Genomic DNA, 24,262 nt, shown 5'->3' on the forward strand with positions numbered 1-24,262 from the left:
AAAATAAAATAAAATAAAATAAAATAAAATAAAATAAAATAAAATAAAATAAAATAAAATAAAATAAAATAAAATAAAATAAAATAAAATAAAATAAAATAAAACTAAATAAAATACAAGATACTTAAACTTAAAACATGAATAGAATAAAATTATACAAAAAATAGAAACAAATTAAAATAAAAAATTAGAATAAAATAAAAGAAAGTAGAGTTAATTAGAATAAAATAAAATAAAATGTAATATAAAATGTGATAAAATTAAAACGAAGGGATTTGGAAAAAAATAAAAATAAAAGTAAACCATATTGGAAGTGCTGAAGGAGTAGAATAGAGCAACTATTGAGTGATTTTACAAGGGTTACAATGATACATGCATACATACAGACATAGATGGTCATCACCTAATAAAGCGTTCTCATTGAGCCATTAACTCGAGTTTATGGGCCATTTTGGAATTTTACGCTTAACTCTACTCTTAAACTCGGAGTTTACCATACAAAAAATATCGTTAAACTCTCCTTAAACACCACTTTTTTCCGGAGTTTATGCGAATGCAACCCTTTTTTTGATCCGATTCGGTGTGGGTCTTTGATAATCCAAACCTGCAACCAACTTACCGACAGTTAGTCTGCTCCCGTACTGCAGGATTTTATCAAAAATAGTCCGAGGTCGTTCCGTGCACATAAGTCCAGAATATTAAGAAATATCAAAAATAAAGAATATATCAATGGTTAAAGTTACATTTTTTGATTTTTGTTTAAATATTAATACCTTCTGAACAACATAACCTTTTAAAAAACTAATGACGTCAAAATAAAGGTAATTAATTTTTCTTTCATGTACGTATATAATTTATATGCTTTTTATATTTTTGTCTGGAAATACTAAAAAACACAAAAAAATTTAAATATATTTTTTTAAATGGCTTTTATATAAAATTTGTTTTAAAACTGGTTATAGTATATACGTCGCATAAAAGCTTTTTAAATTCTGTTGAAATTAGCATCAATAATTTTTTAATCGGTTAGGTTTCCGAGATATTAAACGCAAGAGAAATAGAAAAGTTGAACTTTAACCTCTTTTATTGGCTTTGCTTTTTATTTGTACCAAATAATTTTGGTATGGTTGAAATCAGCGTAAAAGGTTCTTTCGATCCTCATTTCTTGTTTTTTATAGCTAAACGGTTGGTATTCTAGACTAATATGTACACTGCCGGAATAAAGTATTGGCACAGCAAATTTTTCAAAATATATGCAACAACTTTAATTCTGATATTTTTCCGCTAATTTCGTATAAAAATGCAGTTCATTCTACAACAAAGCCATAAAAATATAATTCCTAAACTTTGTGCTAAACTCGCGAAAACTCAGCAAATTTTCATGAAAATTTTCAACTTTTTAATCAGATTTTTTAGAATTTTTTTGAGTAAGCAGATTTGTAGCCCAATCAATTTTATTATAATAAAGTGCAAGTTTTAAGTAGCTAGGAATTACCGTTGATTTTTGGGAATTTTTTTTCTCGCAGTCTCTTCCATACAAAAATTTTTTTTCGAAAATACTTTATATGGAAAAAATGCAAAACACCTTCAACAAAAAAATTCTCAAAAATCAACGCGATTTCTGACAAACTCCGAACATGCATTTTTTACTAGAATTTAAAAGTAAAAGTTGAACATTTTGATGAAAATTTGCTGAATTTTCCCGAGTTTTGCACAAAGTTTAGGAATTTTATTTTTATGTTTTTGTTGTTGAATGAACCATATTTTTATACAAAATTGGCGGAAAAATATTAGAATAAAAATTGTTGCATATATTGTGGAAAATTTGCTGTGCCAATACTTTGTTCCGGCAGTGTATGTGTGTTAAATCCTATTGTACGGGAACAGACTAAATGAGAATATGAAAAAGTAAACAAAAAATTTCAAATTAAACTCTGAGTTTCTAAACACCCCAATGTGAACACTTGACAGTTATTCATAAACTCAAAACGTTAAACTCGAGTTAAAGGCTCAATGAAAACGCTTTATAACAAAGTATATTTTCAGCAAGTGTGTCGAAGTTTTGAAATACAAATCTTGTTTTCATTGACTACTGTCCAAAAAAATACAAATACACCGAATCGTAGGGATGTCAGTGGCAAAAATACATCGATGTTTTTATTTGATTCGATGCATTGAAATGTACATCGATATTTTTCGATGCATCGAAGCATACATCGATTTGCATAGGATTTTTCAGATAATGTTTCACAACAAAATAGTTTATTAGCAAAATTGTAGAAAATTTTAAATAAATTACTGCAACTGAGCTAATTATGTTTCTAACGGAACTTCTTGCAGCCATTTAAATTTTTGGGCTAAAGTCACTTCTTTTTTTTGAAGAATTGAAAAACTGGAATGACGGTTCAATGTACCGTGGATGTCAGTTTTCAAAAAACATCGATACATCGATGCATCGATACATCGACTATTTATACATCGGGTGGAAAATTTTCGATGCATCGAAGCAAAACATCGATATTTTCGATGCATCGATGTTTTTCCGACATTCCTACCGAATCGCTTTCAAAATTAATTTGCTACAACCCGTTTTACCAGACACGCGTCACGCCTGGCACCGGCACCGCAATCTGATGAACTCATTACCCATATTATTTTCTTTATTTCTTCCTTCTTATGTATATAGTATGTATGTTCCAACAAAATCTAATGGTAATGGATTAGCGCTCGTAAACGTAAAATTAAATGCCCGTAGATACATATCATTAGATGATTAACCAAATTGCTGCTCCACTGTCGTTTTATGCAGAACAATTGCAATTAAAGCAAAAAAGCGTTTTCTCGCCCCTCGCTCGCCTCCAAAATCTTCGCATCAAACGTGGTTCAATAGTTTCTTATTGCTTATGTTGTTCATTGTATTATTTATAAGAAATAATGCGATTGCTGTGCAAGCTAGTCTTACGGTCAAGCGTTAAAAAAAATTCAAAGTGCCAGTTATTTTTTTGATCGTGGAGCTTGCTGCTATTAATTTTTTTTTTTATTTCTATTAGCCTTTAATGCTGATTTTTATGTAGGAAATCAAAGTGGACAGCTCAGCGTGAAATTAAAATTGCGCGAGACGATTGCATTTTGATTTAAATTCTACTTTATTCTTGTATATGAATTTTTCAAGAGATTTCAACGTCTGTGCCCATTATGAGGAACGTTGTTGAGCAGGCGGGCATCAGGAGATGTTTTTTTATAGGTGCACATAGGTACACACTTACATATACTATGTATGCATATGTGCATATGTATGTAAGCACGAAAATATGCATGAAACCGATCAATAAATCCACAGCTAATGTTATTTGCAATTAAGACTAGGTACAATGAAGTTGCCACCAAAACTAAGTATTAACTTGTGTACCGAAAAAAAGAGACAATTAGCGTAAAAAGGCAAAATACTCGTAAATACATACTTCAAAACCATTTAGAAAACTATTATGAATTGTCATGATGGTAAACCACAAAAAAGAAATAACAATTGTTATTAAAAGTGACAATCATAAAATTACGGCTTGTGGAACAACTGCTAGCAGATACATATAGACATTAGGATGGTTCAAAAATACACACAAAAATCAACTTTTTCGGAATTGAAGAATATCGAAATATAAAGACACCCATATTTTTTATTTTGAAATCGGTTATTATTTATGAAATTTTTCATATATTTTACATGGGAAAAAAGTACATTTTTTTGAAGAATTGCTATAAAAATAATAAAAAAATATTTGTTGATCGAATAAAAATATGTTTCCTTCCATCTTCCAACAACAAAATTATGATGCAAATTTAGCTCGAAAATTTTGCTAACTATTATTCCAAAGCGTGCTTGGAAAACAATTATATAATTTATTATATTTAAAGACTTATACCAAGATATTTCGGGAAAATGTTAAGATTTACGGGAGCCGGACCCCTTTGAAAATACAACAAAAAATAAAATTAGTTTTTAAAAATATTTTTTTTTCGAAAAATCCCCTCAAATGATAAAAGAGAATGTGCATAAAAATGTTAAATAAACGGAATCGAAGTAATGAGATTTTTGGAAGAAATTTGAAATCGTTCTAGCTCACGTAAATCTTAATATTTTTACGAAATATTTTGGCGTTGGTCTTAGAATATAATATATTTTATAATTCCACTGGAAAACCAGAAACTATCTTTTATGATGCACCCTAATGTAGGTATGTGCATATGTATTTTTCACAAATATTCATTAATAACAATTTGTACGACACATTTGACTAACTAATAAGTTTTTCGCTTTCACATTTAAGTGCTGATTTTTCGCCATTAATCAGTAAATTACTTTTTTTCGATTTAAAACATTAATAGGTGGGGCTGTTTCAGCAAAGGCATGGCATTCCATTTACAGCAATTTTTTAGTTCAACCCACTTAAAACTTACCAGTTTCCCATCTGTAATAACTATATTTAAAAAGATTTCCGTAAGTATCTTATTTTATTAGTTTTTTAATTATTTAATACCAGCGCAATTTGCGTTTGTCAAGTGGAGAGAAGAAATCCTCAACGGAAGGACTACGAATTTTTACTGCGTTCAAAAGCTCCGTCGCAAAAATAGGCAGGCATATGGGGCTCAGAACACCGGTCAAGCTCCAGTTAAAAGTTCAATGCGGTTTGAAATAAAAATTACCATAATCAGGCTTAAAAGTTTGGAAAAAAATAGTTCGAATTTTTATGACTCATCCCCAGTTTCAACAATCAATTTTAAAAGTTATCAGAAATTTAAAATGACAAATTATCCGAACAGAGTATCTACGCTTTAAAATCAGCACTTTGGAGTCAGAAGTCAAATTGGCAGGTCTCGAATCGTCACATTCGATAACGTATTACTCGTCACGTAAAAATACATTTTTTGTATTATGACTTACCTGAACGTATCCCATTAAGCTTATATGACTGACGTTTCACGTAATTTTCTTTCGTATGGTTTTCGATGCATGAACGAATGTTACGATTCGAGCCCAGATGTAGATTATTCAACGACTCAAAAGCGAGGGAGTAACATATACATTAGGAAGAAGGAAAGATTTGAAAATGCATAGAGTTGCCGGAGTTTAATTTCCAACAAAAAGTATCCATTGTTGGGTACCAAAAATCAAGATAGAGATTCATGTAAATAAAAGTGCTACAACTTTCAAAAATTGGTATATGAGCAAATATAAAAATAAATAAAATATAAAAAAAAAATCGTATGGAATAGTAGCCTAGATCGGAAGGCCGGTTTTAGTATAATGAACGATTCGCAGCATACATACGATGGGCAATGACTCACTAGCGTCGAGCCGATGAAGAATTCTTGGCAAATAAACGTGAAAGAAATAGTTTCGATACTAGCAGGTCAATATTCTTATTAAGTCTCATCAACAAATTCCTTGTGGTTTAAAGAATAAAGGGAATGGTGCATTGTACTACTAAAGCCAGCCTTCCGACCAGTGTTGCCAGGTCTTCGGCATGAGAAAACGTCCCTCTTGGTCTGGAAAAAAGTCATTTCCTACCCAAAAAAGTCTTTTTCAAATGAATGCATACAGAATTGTTCTTATTAAACTTTTATTATATATAAAGGTATATATCGTCGTTTAAAGTACAAAACCGCGTATCGTCATTCTACACATTCTGCAAAACCGCGTAACTAACATTTGCTGCCAAAAATTGGATTTGCTCACACAAGCTCTTGGCTCAATCCTTATCCATTCGTCCTGAAATATACTAGACTGAAATGCGATGGCTTTATAAAAAAAGAGAAACATTTTAAAATCTTAGTGTTTTTACTCTCTAGAAAATAATTTATGCAACCTCACATACGCGCTTTTGCATTATCTTGATACACGGTTTTGCATTTTGTTGATACGCGGTTTTGTACTTTAAACGGCTATATCGATGGCTGAGTGGAAGATGGACCTAAATATCTCGGCTGCCAGTTCGAAAACGCTCTATCTCAAAAAACTTTTCAAGAACGCCCTATTTCAGAATTTTATTGAAAAACACCCTATCTCAAAATTCGGCTCGAAAACGCCCTATCTCACTTCAAAATTTATTGAAAATATGCTGATATAGGGCGTTTTTGAAACGAATTCTGAAATAGGGCGTTCTTGAAAAGTTTTTTGAGATAGAGCATTTTCGAACTGGCTGGCGAGATAGGTCGATCTTCCACTCAGCCATCGATATGTACGTAAGGTATATTAAAATGTCGTTTCGAAAAAGCACATGTAAAAATTCAATGTAAACTGGTTTGAGATCGTTAATATAAAAATCATTTTATACATAGGTAGGTAAAATAGGCTTAGAAATAATTTTATGAGTACATTTCAAAAAACTCAAGCAAATGCTTAATAGGCTTGAAGTTAAAGTACGAACATTTATTTAATTTCATAAGATCCTGTGTAATTAAAATGTGTTCTTGCATTTCATTATAAAACGATTTCTTTGATTTGAAACTATTTGGTAAACACATTATTTGTGGTACAAATCTTGAAAGAACCTGAAACACCAAACTCTGTTCGGCTCGCTCTATATTTAAAATTATTTTCCAAAAGTTTTCTATGGTTAATAGTTGGTGGTACTGATATAAGGCCGACAAATTAATCGAACACTTCGTTGTTTATACAAACTCTTACAACTAAACTTAATGGTTTTTTATTGGTTAAGTCTGTGGATTCGTCTATGAAGTGGGAAAATTTGCTTTCTGCAATAACTTGCATACCTGCTTAAACTGATGACGTCCAAGTGCGTTTTTCACCACCGCTGTGGCTTTTGTTCTGCAACAACTCATTCCAACTGTAGTTTTTGAATCCTTGAAACGCTCTTGTAGACATTTGGTCAGGTGGTCGGTTGTCGAAAATGCTAAATTACGCTCCGCTAAAAAGGAACATAGCATATTTCAGTCTTGAAAAAAGTCGCCTACTTTTTTCCGACTTTTTATGCTGCTACAGGTTTTTTGGCGCTTTTGCGAGCGTGCGTGTTGCAATAGATCAGCCCTTCCTGATTTGGCTTTTAATGTGAAATTGCAAACAGTGCAATAAGCCTCGTAACCTCAAGTGTTTACACAAGCAGCCTTTGAACGTGGGATCCTTAGTCCAAGAATCAAAAAAAATGCGCGTACGCTTGGTTCGCATCATGTTTAAGTCGTCTGTGTCCAAAGAATAAATATCTCTTGAACCAGCTGCTGCAAAAAACAAAGCTTGTAAGGATTTATTAAGAAAAAAAAAGTAAGTGCGCCTGGGCCACACTGGAGAAGTGAAACTTACGTTACGTATCTCTTTTTTTTCTCATAACCAATATATATAAATATGTACATACATGCATTCATCTGCTTTTGCTTAAGGTTATATTTTTGTCTTTTTTCTATAGATCCCAATCTCTATTTCTGTTCGTTCTAATTACATTTCTGTTTTCCTTTATCTTCATTTTTATCTTTACACTCTATCGATAACATAATCGATAGTATCATCCAACAAAATATCGATAATAAAATCGATGACAAATTCGAAAAAATTCGGTAGCAAAATCGGTTATAATATTGGTAGCAAAATCGATAACAAAACCGATATAAAAATAGGTAAACAATCGATAACAAAAATCGACTTGAAAATCGTTAAAAATTTCGATAACAAAATCGGTAAATAATCTATAACAAAATCTATAAATATCGTTACCAAAGTCGATAAATATCGATAACAAAATCGATAACTATCGATAACAAAATCGATAACAAAATCGATAAATATCGATAACAAAATGGATAAATATCGATAACAAAATCGATGAATATCGGTAACAAAATCGATAAATATCGATAACAAAATTAATAAATATCGACAACGAAATCGAAAACAAAATCGATAAATATCGATAACAAAATCAATAAAAGTCGATAACAAAATCGATAAATCTCGATAAAAAATATCGCTAACAAAATAGTTAAAAATATCGATTACAAAATCGATAACAAATAGATAAAATTATCGATAACAAAATGGATAAAAATATCGATTATTTTATCGATAAGTCTCGAGAATCCCGAAAATCTCTAAAATCCCAAAATAGTTCCCAGGTTGAGTCTCTGTGTCTTTCTCTATATCCTTTCCTCTTTAATTACCTTTATTATAATCTTTCTTCCTCTATCTTCATCTTTACTTTTATCGGTATCCTCATCTTCATCTTTGTTTTTACTTTTATGTTTATCATTTTCTTCATCTACATATTCCCCCTCACCTTTACTCTTATATATATGTATAAGTAAAGTGTTTAAATTTACCTTGGTCTTCATTTTTGCCTTTATCTTTACGCATCTTTGTTTTTGTTTTAACCTTTGCCTTTATCCTTTTCTTTATCTATGTACGTACTCACCTTTGCTTTCATTCTTGTATTGGTCTTTTTTTAAGTGTTATTCTTAACCTTTTATTAGCAAATTTTTGTTAAATCACCTTTGCTTTCATTCTTGTATTGGTCTTTTTTTAAGTGTTATTCTTAACCTTTTATTAGCAAATTTTTGTTAAATCAATACCATATGCATACACACAAGAAGCACTTGTTTCAGCCCCAACCATTTCCGTTGCATCATTTCCGTTGCACCATTTCCGTGTGCAATTTCCGTTTAATTTGCCAATTTACTCCCAACCAACCAACCGCCGCTAAAGAAGTTTCACTTCAAAAAATGGTATTTATGGTTCGATTTGGTGATCTACTATACTAATATTTATTTTGAAAGTTTTTTCTGTCCGCAAATCTCGAGAACGGCTGTACCGTGTTTTTGTTTTGGAAATATTGTTCACCTAATGCAGGCTTTCCAATGATGGTTACAGGCTAAAAATAATTTCGATATAAAAATGCTAACAAAAAAAAATAAATTGAGTTCATGAAAAAACTTATTTTTTACGATTCTTCAGGTAAAAATGAACACTTTGTGCTGCATACAAACGTCTCTAAAATTAAACCAAAGCCCATTATAGTTAAACAAAATTGTACACCATACGTGTCAAAAAATTTGAAAAACCTGTCTTAATGCAATTTGTATGTAAAAATCACCATACGCTGCGTAAATAAACAAATGGCCAAACATGCAGGTGAACACAGGAAAAACACACACAAACAAACATTAAATAAAACATAAATAGACAGAATGTCAAGCAATAAGGCAAGAGAAAACAAAAAAGCTGCTATTGATAAATGACCAAAGCCGCGATTAGCGCATTGAGACACTGACTGGTAATTGTGTTGCATGCAAAAAAAAAAGACAATAATCAAGAAACCAGCGCTCCGCGGCATCGGTTAAATCAGTTTCAACAAAAGCAAGAAAACAAAGCGGCCGATAAAGCTGCTGCCAAAGTACAAAGTTGTGTAGAAAAGCGTAATAAATGTTTGATGAGGGAATAAAAAGAAAAAATCTTAAAAGCCATAAAGATCATAAAAACCAAAGAGGAAAATAAACAGCAAACTTGTCAAACCAGTTGTGGCGTGTTGCTAGTGAGTTGCGCCTGCGCAGCACAAGCTGATTGCTAACTTAGCAGGCATGCAGCTGAACTGCGCTGTAGCTCCGATTGCAAGCTCATACAATGCAGCGTTTTATTGTTATACATACATACGACTACATTCTACAATAGCAGTAGGTAATCAGCTGGAGCAAGGAGGAAGACTAATTTTCGGTGACTTTTAAGTTTTTGACTCACCACTTTGTTGCTCGAAAATTGGCACACGGGAATTGCACCCACACAGCTGGAGCGCCAAAGAAAAAAATTAAGTTGCCCAGGAAGTGGTGAAAGGTAGTAGAATTTCACCTTAAAAATTCAATTTTATTTGTATATAAATTCTCTTCAGCTTTAACAAAGCAGACAGATCCACATAAATGATGTCACAAATCATTACTGCCTAAAAGCAGCTATTAATCTACTTCGGAAGCAGTGCTTCCCGCAAGCATTTCGAAACACATATGTAAATATACTTAAGTAAGGTGTAAATTCGAATTTTTAATTAGGACAGGAAAACCAATTTCAATTCAATCGCATTTTCTAACCGCTAGCCGCTGGAACGCTCTCACCACCTCAACGCTATAAATAAAGTTATGGTCTCTCACAGACAAGTAATTTCTTTCATTTGTTTATAAAACAATAACCGCGATAGCAATCAGATAAATTATTTGCACACTTCAAATTTTCATTAAAATAAATGTTTGGGTTTTTTTTTTTTGTTTTGTTGTTATTTCTTTTTATTTTTACTGCTTTTAAGCACACGTGCATGGAAGAAGCGACCTTGAACTTGTATTTATTTTTATACAAACATAAAGTATGTATATGAACATAAGTACATATCTACATACATATGTATGTTACCAATGCAAGCTGTCTGAAATAGATATGGCAAAAATTAAAATAAGTAAATTTCTAGCCTTCCTAAAATTGGCTTTAATTTCTACTTAGCGCTGCCAAAACAAATGCCGCGCTAAAACGACAGGTTCGATAAACTTTTTAATAAACAAATTTAGCTCAAAACGGGCATGCCTCTAGCTATTTTTGAAAAAAGAAAGCTACATAGATAATTTTTTATACGAAAAATGCATTAGAAACTGATTTCCTGATAAGAACGGGAAGGAGTGCAAGATTAATTTTAAAATTATGTACATATTTTTCCTTTTTAACATATTTTTCTTCAAACCTTATTCATATATACATTTATGTGTACTAGTATCGCCCAGGTGTCGAAATTCGAAATTTTTTCATACACTTTTGTATTTTGGTTGTCACCAATATTGACGCGTTCATGCGAATGACGATTTTGAAGTCCACCACCAAAAGTTATAGCGAATTTTCAAGAAAATTTGAAACCAAATTTTTTCAGTAGCTTTCGAAATTAGACCGAGAAAGGAACCTGGAATTTCATTTATAAAAAATATACACATACATTTGTATGTATAGATCAGATGCCTACCGGATCCTCACTGACTAATAGGTTAAACAATTCAGACTGTAGCTACGTTTTTCGATTATACTGGTCTGAGAGCCTCTTGGAAGGTTAAAAACAAAATTGACAACATCTACATAAACTTCGCTTTCTTTTCATCAGAATCGGTAAACGTTAAGAAAGTACCTCGAAGGTGTACAACAAAATATTATATTTCCTTCTCTAACAGCGGTTTCACACGGGATTTAGTCAAGATTGTGCGAAAGCCCAATATTTTTATTTCACACTATTGAGCTACCAAGTTACACCAAATTCTATGTTACAAATATATATTCCAAAGATGACGCAAATCTGACCATAAATAGGATTTTTTAGGATAGTCAATCCCAGTGCCACCTATCGGAAGACAAACACGCTGATCCTTCTAAAAAAACTTTGCACAAAATAACAATCATTTTATGCGATCTAGAAATCTGGTAGGAAATGGTTCCGAATTTAATCATTCTTTCCATTTTATATGACTAAAGATGTAGGCGGAACGATGACCTGTATGAGCTTTACAACGACATGGGCATATTGCAGCGTATTAAAATACGCGGCTCCGCTGGCTTGGTCATGGCGTTCGAATGGACACCGACGCTCCAGCTCTGAAAGTATTCAACTCGGAACCCGCTGGTGGTAGCAGAGGAAGAGGAAGGCCCCACTGAGATGGAAAGACCAGGTGGAGAAGGACTTGGCTTTACTTGGCATTTCCAATTGGCGCCAGTTGGCACAGAAAAGAAACGACTGGCGTGATTTGTTGAACTCGGCCAAAATCGCTTAGGCGGTTGCAGCGCCAAATAAGAAGAAGAAGAAGAAGTAGGTGTATCAAACTCCGTTACCTTATGATAAGAGGTTACACAGATAAGCGATATTAAAAGTTAGTTGGTATGGGAGGTGCCTCTCCCCTTTTCCAAATCTACCACTCTTCGCCATAAATATGTTTTGATTGCATAAATAGCTGTGTCGAATTTCCGGACGTTAGCATAAGTGGTTCCAAAGATAAGCTATATGAAAATTTTTGTTTGTATGGGAGTTGCCATGCCCCCTTTTTCAATGCCTTCCATTTTTCGGCGTAAGTAGGGTATTTACATTTTATGCATCCATGCTAAGTTTCAGTTCCAAAGCGTAAATGGTTTTAGAGATATATCTGTTTTCACATTTTAGTCTCTATGTCAGATGCCACGCGCTCGAATTTTTCTTGTGGCGTATTTATATAAAGATGTATGTACTGTTTCTCGTCGGCCGCTGTGGTGTAGTGGTAAGCAGTGCGCGCTTCCACTCCGCAGCACCTGGGTTCAAGCCCTGGTCAAAGCAACATCGCAAAAAAAATGTAGAAAAAAGGTTTTTTCTTAACAGCGGTCGTCCCTCGGCAGGCAATGGCACACCTCCGAGTGTATTTCTGCCATGAAAGACAGCTTCTCATAAAAATACAATCGCCGTTCGGAGTCGGCGTAAAACTGTAGGTCCCTCCGCTTTGTGTGACAACATCAAGGCGCACGCCACAAATCGGAGGAGAAGCTCGGCCAAACACTAACATATGTGTAAGCGCCAATCTATTATTATTATTATGTACCGTTTCTCAGATCTTTCATAGATTTTATTGATTGCATAAAAAATACTGTTTCAAACCAGGGACCGAGAACGCGTTCCAGTTTTGGTTTAGTTATGCACGAGAACAAAATATAATATGTCAGGAACGTTCCCAAAAAAGAGCCAAACGGGAACCATAGTGTTTAGAGCAGTTTGAACGGGAACAAAATGAGAACAAAAGGTTTGGGAACGTTTCCGTTGAAAACAAAATGCGAACAAAACTGTAGGAAACCTTATCAAAAAGAACAGATGAGAACGAAACCTTCAGGAACGTTTCCAATGCGAAAAAATAAGAACACTAGTTTGGGGGAACGGTTTCAAGGAGGATCAAATAAGAACAAAAGTCTAGGGAACGTTCTGCAAGCGAACAAAACGAGAACAAAAGTTTTTATTACTTTACTTTAAAAATGAAATGAAAACACGTTTCAGTGAGAACTACGATTGTTAGTTCTAAGTCAGAGGAAAGCTGGGTCATTTCAACATCCAGATCGTTTATCATCAGGATGAACTGTCTATTTATGGAACAATCTGCCATTTTCTGAGCAAGAAAAGTTCGTGTCTTAAGTCTTTCGTTGGCTTCAATTGCATAATTATTTTTCAGTTATATTTTTGATTAATTTTAATAGTCAAACATTTCAAACCAACGGAACGGAACTCACGAATAGTTCAGAGAAGATTTTTTCCCTTTCGTTCTCTGTCAGAAAGTTCCTGAGACTTTGGTTGGTTGGTTGGTAGAAGCGTCGCTGGGTATGTTTCCAGGACCCAATTAGTGCTGAAAGCACCATTTTGATACGCTTTCTCTGGGACCCCTGATTTTATCTGCTTTCATGATTCCTTGGGTTCGTCAAACCATTTGGATTTTCCGATTAATCTATTTAGGTTAATAATGGTGAATTTGGAGATTTCCCCAAGATTTTGGATGGAAAAACTCCCGAGTATCATCTGCCTTAATTGTTCCAATGCTGGGCACTCGCAAAGGTAGTGAAGGACCGTTTCCTTACTTCCCACAAGATTACGGCTACGGCACCGAGGGTTATACGGAAGGCCCATTCTAGCTGCATGTTCACCAATGGGCCAATGTCCCGTTATAGTGGCTATTAATTTGACTATATCTTTCCTCGACCTCTTGAGAAGTTCTTGTCATAGTGCGGCCATATGTACCTCGCAGTTTTGCAGGTTTGAAGGTTGTTCCAACGTGTATCAGCCATACGTGTGAATTGCAGATGCAGTTCCCTTTTGATGAGTCCGAGTGGACAATTTATAGTTTCTGCTTCGGATTCATCCAAAGATGCTCCGGCCTTAGCCAACTCGTCAGCCCTCTCATTTCCGTGTATGTTCCTATGGCCGGGAACCCAGATGAGAGTGATGTCTATTAACTGAGACTTTAGTTACCAAATTGTTCGCTAAAACGTTCCGGAGACTTGTGTTACCCATTTTGTTCTCTTAGAAATGTTACCAAAAGTTTGGTTCGCATTTTGTTCTATTTGGGAACGTTCCACAGGGTTTTGTTCTTATATATTTCCCATTGAGAACGTTCTCGGCCCTGATTTAAATCTTCAAAGCAGGAAGAAATTGACAATTTCACATATTTACTCATCATTAGTATTTTTTCTGTTTTAATTTTCAGGTATTAAACCAGATTGGATTTAAACTGGACTATTGGGATGTTTAATGTTTCGAAACTATGCCTCCTGGAGCTATCGCAACCTAACATTTGACGTCAAAAAATCGCATACATGAATGTGTATTTGAACCCAGCTAGCAAAAATAGCAGATATCTCTCAGATATCTTTAAGATTTCTGGCCGATACCGATCGGAGAAAGGTATGGAGAGGTTGGCTGGAAATCTTACCGACACGCCGATTCTGACGGATATCTGCAAGATTTTGCAAGATTTAGGTGAAAAATATCTAATGAAAATCTGCATCCACTTATGTACTTAAATTTTTTTTTATATTCAACTTAAAATTCAGTTTAATTTAAATTTAATATAAATATTATTGCTATTTTATAAAGATTTGCACTTCCCCCTTTCGGCTTTGTCCATCCTGCGGATCCAATATGACGAACTGAATATTTAAAAAATCAATCAATCTCAAAAAGAGTCACTAACTATAGGTTTTTGGGGTCGCTAATTACGAATTTGCATAAATGGATACGGAGAATTTAGACTCCATATTGGGGGCGCGATAGCATTTAGCCATTCGCTACCGACATCAGCTTGAGGATAATGAAACATTATTTGGAAAGGTTCATATTTTCTTTTTATCATTATTTGAGTTTTTTTTGGATTTCTTTGACTGGAAGGGGCCTCAAAAGGCTCGAAAGTCTAGATCACTTTTTTGTCTAGAAATAAAAATTAGCCTTCACAGGAAAACACTAATTTATAAATTTATAGCTTTTGAAGCTCTCCCCACAATTTATTATTAGAAAGTTTTTTATTTTATTTTTTCTGTAGACAGCTTTAAGTACAATCTTATTGTTTTATGAATATTTATGTGCTTAACTTTTGCAAGGGCGAAATTCCCCACAATCTGTCACAAACACAACTGAATAATGCAGAATATATATTTTAGCATTTTAACAAAATTTTACATATGTAAATACATAAGTATTTATTGATGCACGTAAAATATCGGGAAATTAAATAAGGAGGCGACATTTTAGCAAGTTTTGGCTATATTTCTTTTGTTTTTTTTTTTCAATTTGACTTTATAGGATGGTTCTTCTGAGAGCAATGTCAAATTCAATCACACTTTGTTGAATACACTTTGGTTGTTATAGTACCAATTGAGAGGAGCCTCTCAGTTTTTTTTTTAATAATTTTTTTCTCCAGCCGTTTTCGAGATATGGAATTTTGAAAAAAAGTAACTTTTCTTTAAGGATGGTATTATCACTTGCGAAGCGAATGATTTTGGCGAAGCGAACGGTTTGGCGAAGCGAATTAAAAGGCAGAGAAGGTATTAAAAGTGTTCGCGATGCAAAGAACTTGCACAAGCTGGTAAAAGCGAACACTGTTAAATTCATTCGCTTCGCAAGTGATAATACCGCCCTAAGTGCCCATAACTTTGTGAAAAATTTACCGATTATTTATTATTTTTACCTTTTATTTATCATTTTCGAAACACTTTTGGAATATAAAATCGAAAAAATTTTCAAACCCGCATTCCTATACAATTTTGGGTAAAGAACTTCTTCCTCTACTATAAAATAGTTTTTTATCTTTTTGATTAATGCTGTTTATTTGACGCAGAATTCTTGGCGTTGAGTTGGACAAAATTCCCAAGTTTGTTTAATAATTTAAAAATTCTATAAAAAATAGATCCCATTGTTATTAAACTAGGCTTAAAAGTTTCGCGGAATAAGTGTTAGTATAAAAAAATATTCAATAAAATCTATTAGTGCGTGTTTTTGGGAAGTTAACTTTTTATATTAAAAATTTTTAAATTTTATATATTTTATTTTATAAGGTTCAGAAAATTTTTTCGATTTTTCATTTCAAAAGTGTTTTATATATATGTATAAATTGCCCCATTGTTCGCAAAGTTATGGTCATTTTCATAAATCGGTATCTCGAAAACGGCTGGACAGAGAAAGTTTAAAAATTCATGGAGACCTCTTTCAATTAGCATTTTAGGTATGTATGTATCACAGTGAAGAAATTAAAAAAAAATAAAATTTAAACTTTCATCGCGTGTCAGATTAGCTCATGAGCACTTTGTTGGAAAAAGAGCACCTAAAAATTCTGAAATAATACATACATACATATGTACATATAATAGATTGTACATACTCTTTTGATTCATCTATTTTATGAATAGCCAGTTTCACGAAAGTAATTTAAGAGAAATATAAATTTTACTCTAATTTATTGGAAGAGAACTGACAGAATTTAAAAAAAAAATCATTTTTCCCTTAAATTGCTGTTGCGGCTTACTTAAACTGGAAAATGCTAGAAAATTTCAAAGTTTGGACTAAAGCGTTTTCAAAAAATTAATATGTACATATATGTATGTAACTTAAATACCTAAACTGCTCTTTTAACACTTACAAATAACAAACGCTTGATTTCAGTTTGGATGTCGATCTTTTATTTTTTTCTTTCTTTTTTGTTTTTCGATTTTTTTGTGTTTTTTTTCAGTTTTATACAAAAAAAAAATGAACACAAAACATATCACAGTTTCTTATCACAATTTATCATAAATCTAAATTTGCCTTGCACAGCAAAAATTTGCTCAGTAATAGAATTTAAATAAATTAAAATAGATTACTGCTAGCATTTTTTGCTGTTTTTCTAGCTTTTAGATCTATGACAAATACACAAAAAATATCACAGACAGCCAATTTGCTTACATACTAGCTTTTTTAACTTAAAAAAAACATAGCAATTACAGCAAATGGTTGCAATTGTGTATTTGTGTGGCCGAAGGTCACCACAATCACTTAATGAGAGAGAATATCACTGTTGAACCTGAGTGCCTGTAGAGCAGAGTGTTGTTGGGTGGAGCAGTTGGGGATGTGTGAAGGGCGACCTGTAAGTAGAGAAATGAATGCAAAAGAAAAAGTTTGAGTGATATGCTATTATTAAGGTACTTCAAAAATATGAGAAGGTTATCAATTCGTCGGAATATTTTTTTTATGAATGTTACGGCATAACTTGGGACCACGATAACCCATTTGAAAGATAGTAGCTCAGGGATGGTCCCATACTAATTTGGTTTAAATCTGATCATTGGATCATGAAGAAACTAACGGTACTCTTAAATTTTTATATGAGGATTGAAGTCGGTTTTGTTTTTGGTTTAATGTTTAATAAACTATTAGGTTTGAACATTTTTTTTTTAACATGAATCATTCAATTGGGTAGAGTACTCAGAGTGACGACGTTCATATCCCATTGATTTCAAGCAAAACTCGGATGAAAAGATATCTTTAAAAAGCTGCTTACCTTCTATAACTCAAATTTTCGGTTATTTGGCAAGATTTTGTTTCCGAAAGCAGACTTCTAGCCCAAATACATTTACTACATACATACACTATTCACGAATATTTTCATGAGCAATTTTTCGCATTAATTATTTAGGGAAATATATGTAGTTCATTCTATAATATAAACCATATAAATCAAAGTTTTACACTTTATATAAAGTTCACAAATATTCAAAAAAAAAATGTATCAAAATTTTTATTCAGAGCTTTTAGCAAATTTTCTAGTATGCAGTTTTGCAGCCGATTCAATTTTAGTCAAATGAAGCGCAAGTTTCAAACGGATTTTTGCACATACGCATGACTTTTTTTGAAATAAAAAGCAGGTGACCGTTAGCAACACAATTTCAAAAAATCAGTGGCAGTTTCTTGAAATTCCACTCGTTGTATAAAAAAAAAACGCAAAAGCAGTCTCCTAAAAAAAATTCTCAAAAAGCAACGCTATTTTTTAATTGGTTGATGGTTGAATGGGCTACAAAACTGTGTACTCAGAAACTTTCTAGAAATTCTGAATAAAAAGTTGAACATTTTTATGAAAATTTTTTGAATTTTTGTAAACTTTATATAAAGTGTGAAACTTTGATTTATATTGTTTATATTATAAAATGAACTATGTTTTCATAAATTATTAATGCAAAAAATGTGCATGAAAATAATTGTGAGTATTATATTAGAACAAGGTGTACACTTTCATCTGTCGCCTAGTGCATGTATGATTGTAAATTATTGAGCAAACATTAATATTTTTTCGCTTTATTGTGCCTTTTATGAATGGATTTTTTTTTTAATAATTGTGGATTTAGTTTGAATTTATTCAAATACATAATATGCATTTGCTTTGAATTTACTTCGTAAAAATTTTATTCATTTAATTAAAATTCCCTGAAATTTACGTAAAATTATATAATTTTTGTATTATTGGTTTATATTTTCCTTTGAATTAATTTAAACCGTTCTTTAATTTATTTATTTATTATTTTAAGTTTGTTTATTTTTTATTATTAGTACTTATTTTATTAATATTATCTCATTTTACTTTAATTTGTTTTATTTTTTGCTTTATTTCATTCTATTTTTTCGTTTTATTTTTTAAATTATTTAATTTTTGTCTTTATTTTTGCTAATTTTTCATTCCGTTTTTATTTTAATATTTATCTTTCATTTTTATATATTATTTTTACATTGTCTTTTAATTATTTTCCTTTAATTTAATTTATTTTACTTGATCATTTAAAATTTTATATTTCAGAATTTATTTCCATTTCCTCAAATTAAATCGATTAATACACGCTCATCGGTACTACGCACACACGGAAGTTAAAAACAATTCACCATTAAAATGCTTACCGTCTCTGTGACTTGGCCGTTGCCCAACTGTCCCCATTGTCGCCACCACCGTTACTGTCGCCTGCCATGTAATTCTCCTTCGCAAGCTCCAGCTCTTCCGCTCACGTACCTTACACAAGGACACAACTTGTGCTTAGCGACATAAATCAAAGAAAATTTTAGGAAAATCTATTCCAACCGTATAAGTTGGAAATGTATTAGAGATACAAAAATATCACAGCTATTTCGTAAAAAGTTATCAACGTTTCAACGTGGTAACTTTAAGAAAATTTAGATCGACTTGTACTAAATATCAAAAAATTTCGACGTTTTATATTCGTTTTCGTTCGCTGTAGTACTTTAAAATGAATTTACGCAATTTGCCAAGTTGTTCAGCACAATTTTACGTAAATTTTTTTCCCCCAAACTGAATTGCTCATCTCTGAACAACCCAGCACTTTCTGCTTTTCCCATTTTCGTTGTACACTGATGCGGTGCTATATATCGACTAAACCAAAAGTGTACAAAATTTTCACAGCTACTCATAAATATTGTATTTTTATAGCGGAGGCTCCTCTATCCGCATACTTGCGCACAGACAAAAACACATAAATGAAAGTAAATACTATATAGTATTTACTAAATTTGCTTTCAGCTGTTCGCTCATTGCTCACGACAAGCAAATTTTCTTTCACTCAAATGAAGCAAAGCGCTCAAATTGAGTGTAGAATTTACAAAAAAAAAACAATTAAATTGAGTACCAAAATTTATAGAAATTTTGTGTTGTATACAAATTCTCTACATTGAGTCGAAAATAAAGGAACGAAGAGCCAAAGCACAAGTGAATTTCGCTCTTTGAATTGAGTACAGCTGCAGCTCTTTGGCTCAATATATATGAGCGCACTCACAAGTGGTCAAGTGCCAAGGAAGAACGGGTTTCGATGCAGCTCCTATTTATTTACTTTCTATATACTTTGCACATGCATGTATACATATATATACCATGGCACATATAAAAAAAATTTAATGTTCCGAGCCGGTCTGTGAGCGCTAAACAGCTGTTTTATGCCCAATAAATACAGCAACGTGCCCCTTTTCTGTACAACGAGCAACCAACGAGAAGAGAGTCGCATAAAGCGCCTACAAACCCATTGCTAGACTGACAGAGAAGTGCATACATATATATGCATATATATCTACATATTTTTGCTTCGTTTGACAAGGGTAAAAATAAATTCTTTCTTTTCTGATTTTTTTGTTCAAACAAAGCCTTTATTAATTCCTCTATATATACAAGTTTATAATTACATGAACACAAAACAATGAATACCCAGTTTGACTCAGGTATTGTCAGCACTCTGCACACTTTTCAGTTGCTTTTTATACACCTTAACCTTTTCGAAAACATGTGAGATTATGAATAGTTTAGTATCCTCCTGTTCTTCCTCCGGTAGTTCGGCTAGCTTGCCGCCGATTAATCGATAGAATGCCTCATTTTTATTATCTGCCGTTGAAGTCGTCGCGCTTTGCTTCAAAAGCTCTTCCGTATTTTTCATAAAAGTTGCTAAACTTTCTTTCAACTCGTTGAATTTTTGTTGTGGCACTTCAGGTGCCTCAGTTGTAGCAGTAGGTTCCGGTTGCAAGGTCTCAATTGTGGCTATTTCAATTGGTAATGTATCACTGCAATTATCTTCGTATTCAAAGGAAGGCAGCGACATAAGCGACTCGTCGACCATACATTCAGGCTCGAATTTTTGAACTACGAAATCGTACGTATTCCTGGGAGAAATCATAAAAACAACAACATTATCAATGTTACATACATATGAATGTACATATGTATGTATAATAACTACTCTATTTATTCATTACGTTCTGGGTTGTATGTAAGGATTTAGAAACGCTAGCTGCTCGTACATTGTCCAACGATTTTCAAACTTGCTAAGTTTTTTGTTTCCAGCTTTCTTGGCCATTAATTTGACATAACGATCTCTAAGTACACGCCAACGCTGGTAGCATTCATCAGCTGCGAGCATAAATTTACAGTTACTTATTATGTATAAAAATGATTATTCAAGTCTTAAATATGTACATAAATATTTCACCTACCCGATAGCTCCATAACATCAGCAATCTCTGCCCAGGCTTTTTGGCGCAACTTCGAATCCCGGTAGCCCGCTTGACCTTTCGCGTAGAAAAATGGCCGCTTACGTACTTCCTCTATTAATTTGTTATCCATATCCTTGGTTGACATTTAGCTGCGAATTTATTCTGTAGTATACCTAAATTTGTACTACTTGAAAAACTTAAGTCACACACACATACTACCGCTTTTCTCTATAAAAAATAAAAAAAGCTCCACCATCTCCAGCAAAAAAACACGCACGTTCTAACTCAGCCACGTTTTAGGAACAACTAATATTTATTGTATCTATTCCGTTTTCATGCGTTTCATGCGGTCTCAAGCCGCATCGTGAAAAATAAAGCAGGCAAGTACATATGCGTCACAAAATTAGTGCCGCATTAAAACGCACTCAATTACTTGTATATAATCTCTAGTAGTGCTCTCGTTGACGATTCTCGCTCTCTTTTGTGCAGAAATCAAGAAGTTTTTATGCTTTTATTTTATGTTTCATGGGGTGGCTTCCGGGCATGTTGTGGCGATACGAACTTCTTTCCATAGCTACATATATATACGTATGTATGTATGTACATATATCAAATAGATAATACATTGCATATCTGTGTGTAAGTTAACATAGGCAATTTTGCAATCCGCCTTCATACTCCTCAAAGTCTGCACATCTGATCGCTCAATTGGTAATACATATACTTCGGCCACTGCAGCCAGACAGATGTATGTATATACATACATATATACATATGTATGCGTCTACATCTTATCGCTTTGTATATGCTCAGCTGTTGAGCAGCTTTGGACTTTATTTCCTTTTGGTGTAACATTTAACCTTTGTTTTACCGCATTTAGGATTATGTATTTTGATTTCTGGATTTTTGTTTATTTTCGAAAATCGCATTTTTATGGGACCAACGAATGGGAAATTAATTTTAAAGGTCGAGGGATGGCAAACAAAGTGATGCTACCAGAGCAATTGATTTCAGGGCGAATTGTGCTGCTTGTCAAAATTATGTGTTTGTTGTACATTTTTTATATTCCTCTTTTATTTAAATGCTCGATAAAATTTTATTTGACACGCAGAAATACACTCATAGTTAAAAAAAAATAGTAAGGAAAGAAAATAAAAAGCAACGATGCGAACGGGTTTCTCAGTTGGGATAAAATTAAATATTTTTGCAATTTACTTTTTACTTTAAACGCCTTAGCTTAAATCTTTTAAAACTGAGTAATTTTTTCAATTTTAAAACTCTAAATTAGACCCAGCGCTCAAAATCTAAAATTGCAACTTTTTACTCACATTTTTTTTATTTTTATTTTATTTTTTTTTAGAATGGTTACAATACTTTTTTTTTAGAAAAAAACGTTAGCTTAAGTTTCTAAAAAATCGCGTTGATTTTTGAGATTTTTTTTCTGTTGAAGGTTTTTCACTTTTTCCATAAAAAGTATTTTCGAAAAATGGTTTTGTTTATAAAAAACCGCCTAAAAAGAATTGCCAAAAATTAACGGTAAGTCCTAGCTAGTTCTAACTTGCACTTTATTATGCTAATTAATGAGCTACAAAATTGCACACTCAAAAACATCTGACCAAAAAGTTGCAAATTTGCATGAAAATTTATTGTATTTTCCTGAGTTTTGCACAAAGTTTAGAAATTGTATATTTTATGTTTTTGTACTTTTATAAAAAACTTGTGGACAAAAAGCAAAATAAAAATTGTTGCATATGTTGTGCAACTGGGCTGTTATTACATAACCATTTAAATACGAGTGTCAACCTTTATTTAAAATTAAGAAAAATTAGCCAAATTCTCGGAAAAAATTGAAACTTTTTTGCCCGAATTTTTAGAAATTTTTGTAGCAGTTCCAAAACAGGACATTGGACCATATGAATAAAAACTAAGCGGTTGTTTCTCTAAAAATTTCAGACCTTTTGCTTACATTTATTTGAATAAATCGAGTAAAAGGTCTGAAGTTTCCAGAAAAAGTAATTGCTTAGTTTTTATCCATACGGCCAATTATATACTAAAATTGAAAGGGCTATGAAAATGCACACCAAAAAAATTTCACTGAAAAATCGGAAGGTTTTTCTTAATTTTAGGTAAAGTTTTAAACTTATATTTAAATGGTTAATATTTAAAAAAAAAGCTATATTTTTGTAAAAAATTTAAGATTTTTTATAAAAATCATTTTATTTAAAAAAAAAACTCTGTACGGAAACTTTTTCTTGTGGGTTTAAATAAATATATAGGTTTCGACTAAAATTCCCAGAAAATGCCAACCAATGGTTTCTTTTAAAAAGTGAAATTTTTGTTTTAAATCCGTACGTTTTGCCTTCCCCCATGAAGGGCATTTGAAGCTTTCTTTACTTTTTCTATGGACGCCCATAAGGTATCTAAAGTAAAGAGCCTTCAATTTTTTAGCGTCCGTATTGACGATAGCGACTTGAGTTTTTTGAACGTGGCAGCGACATCCTGAATTTGTATGAGTTTGACAGAAAATAAGAGGAAGAACGATGTATTGTGGAACGATTTTCTGTCATCCTTTGTCAAATTTGGCTTGGAGACAAACCGGTTTCGGCGTTGTACCATCTTCAGTGTCATTTTACGTTCGAAAAATCATCATACTCTCATCCTGTCCAGTGTTGCCGTTTTAGCCCTTCTGTGGCTAGATTTAGCTACCACATACTTTTTTTGGCCACATAAATTTAAAATTGCCCCTAGCCCTTTTTTAGCCCTTTGGAGAATTTACTCATACTTGGCATGAAAAAGTTGTATATGCTTAATTCCATCTCTTTTTTTTCATTTATCTAAGAGATGAATTTTTAAACTAAGAAAGACTGATATATATATATATATATATGTATATGTATTGTATGTTCCTTACGTTTTTATACATACATACTGTAAAAGTGTTAGGGCTGTTAACTTATCTATTAACGATTTAACTATAGTTTAACCGGCCCTTAATATGCTTAATTTTTTAAATGGCCCATCAAGTCGATTGACCGTGTATGTTCTTGTGCTGTGATTGCACCAGCTGCTGGTGCGACTTCAAAAACTTTTTGAAAATTTTATGATTGTACCAGCATGCTGGTGTCGTGAGTGGTGTAATTAGCTAATTTTTCTAAGTAAAAAGTATTTTGGCGGAAATTCCTTGCACTATATGAGTCAAAGCCGTGTTTGTGGAAGATTAAGTTCACGATATTGCAGTTGTGAAT

General features: G+C 32.7%; 1 protein-coding gene and 1 long non-coding RNA gene across 6 annotated transcripts in view; both read right to left on the reverse strand.

Annotated features, from left to right (window-relative positions):
• Positions 1-16,734: 16,734 nt before the first annotated feature.
• Positions 16,735-19,474, reverse strand: LOC118739327. The gene is made up of 2 exons (XR_004992998.1): positions 18,930-19,474; positions 16,735-17,128 (listed from the first exon to the last, which is right to left on the reverse strand). It is a non-coding gene; the product is annotated as an uncharacterized LOC118739327 (long non-coding RNA).
• A 684-nt stretch (positions 19,475-20,158) lies between these two features.
• The window catches only part of LOC118739324 (transcription factor Adf-1-like), a 30,374-nt gene continuing 26,270 nt past the window's right edge, over positions 20,159-24,262 (reverse strand). Inside the window, exons 1-4 of one of the 5 annotated variants that reach the window (XM_036470581.1) lie at positions 21,237-21,411; positions 21,018-21,179; positions 20,781-20,934; positions 20,159-20,687 (exon numbers count right to left, since the gene is read on the reverse strand). In XM_036470581.1, coding sequence (XP_036326474.1) covers positions 20,249-20,687; positions 20,781-20,934; positions 21,018-21,162 — 738 coding nt within the window. In that variant the 5' untranslated portion in view covers positions 21,163-21,179; positions 21,237-21,411 and the 3' untranslated portion in view covers positions 20,159-20,248. Of the gene's footprint in view, positions 20,688-20,780; positions 20,935-21,017; positions 21,180-21,227; positions 21,412-24,262 lie in introns of those variants that run through there. The other 4 variants (XM_036470580.1, XM_036470579.1, XM_036470578.1 and 1 more) reach the window with 4 other exon arrangements.

The sequence above is a fragment of the Rhagoletis pomonella genome, unplaced genomic scaffold (assembly GCF_013731165.1).
Source record: "Rhagoletis pomonella isolate Grant_MI unplaced genomic scaffold, Rhpom_1.0 Rhpom_scaffold_00005, whole genome shotgun sequence".
In the NCBI taxonomy this organism is placed as follows: Eukaryota; Metazoa; Arthropoda; class Insecta; order Diptera; family Tephritidae; genus Rhagoletis; species Rhagoletis pomonella.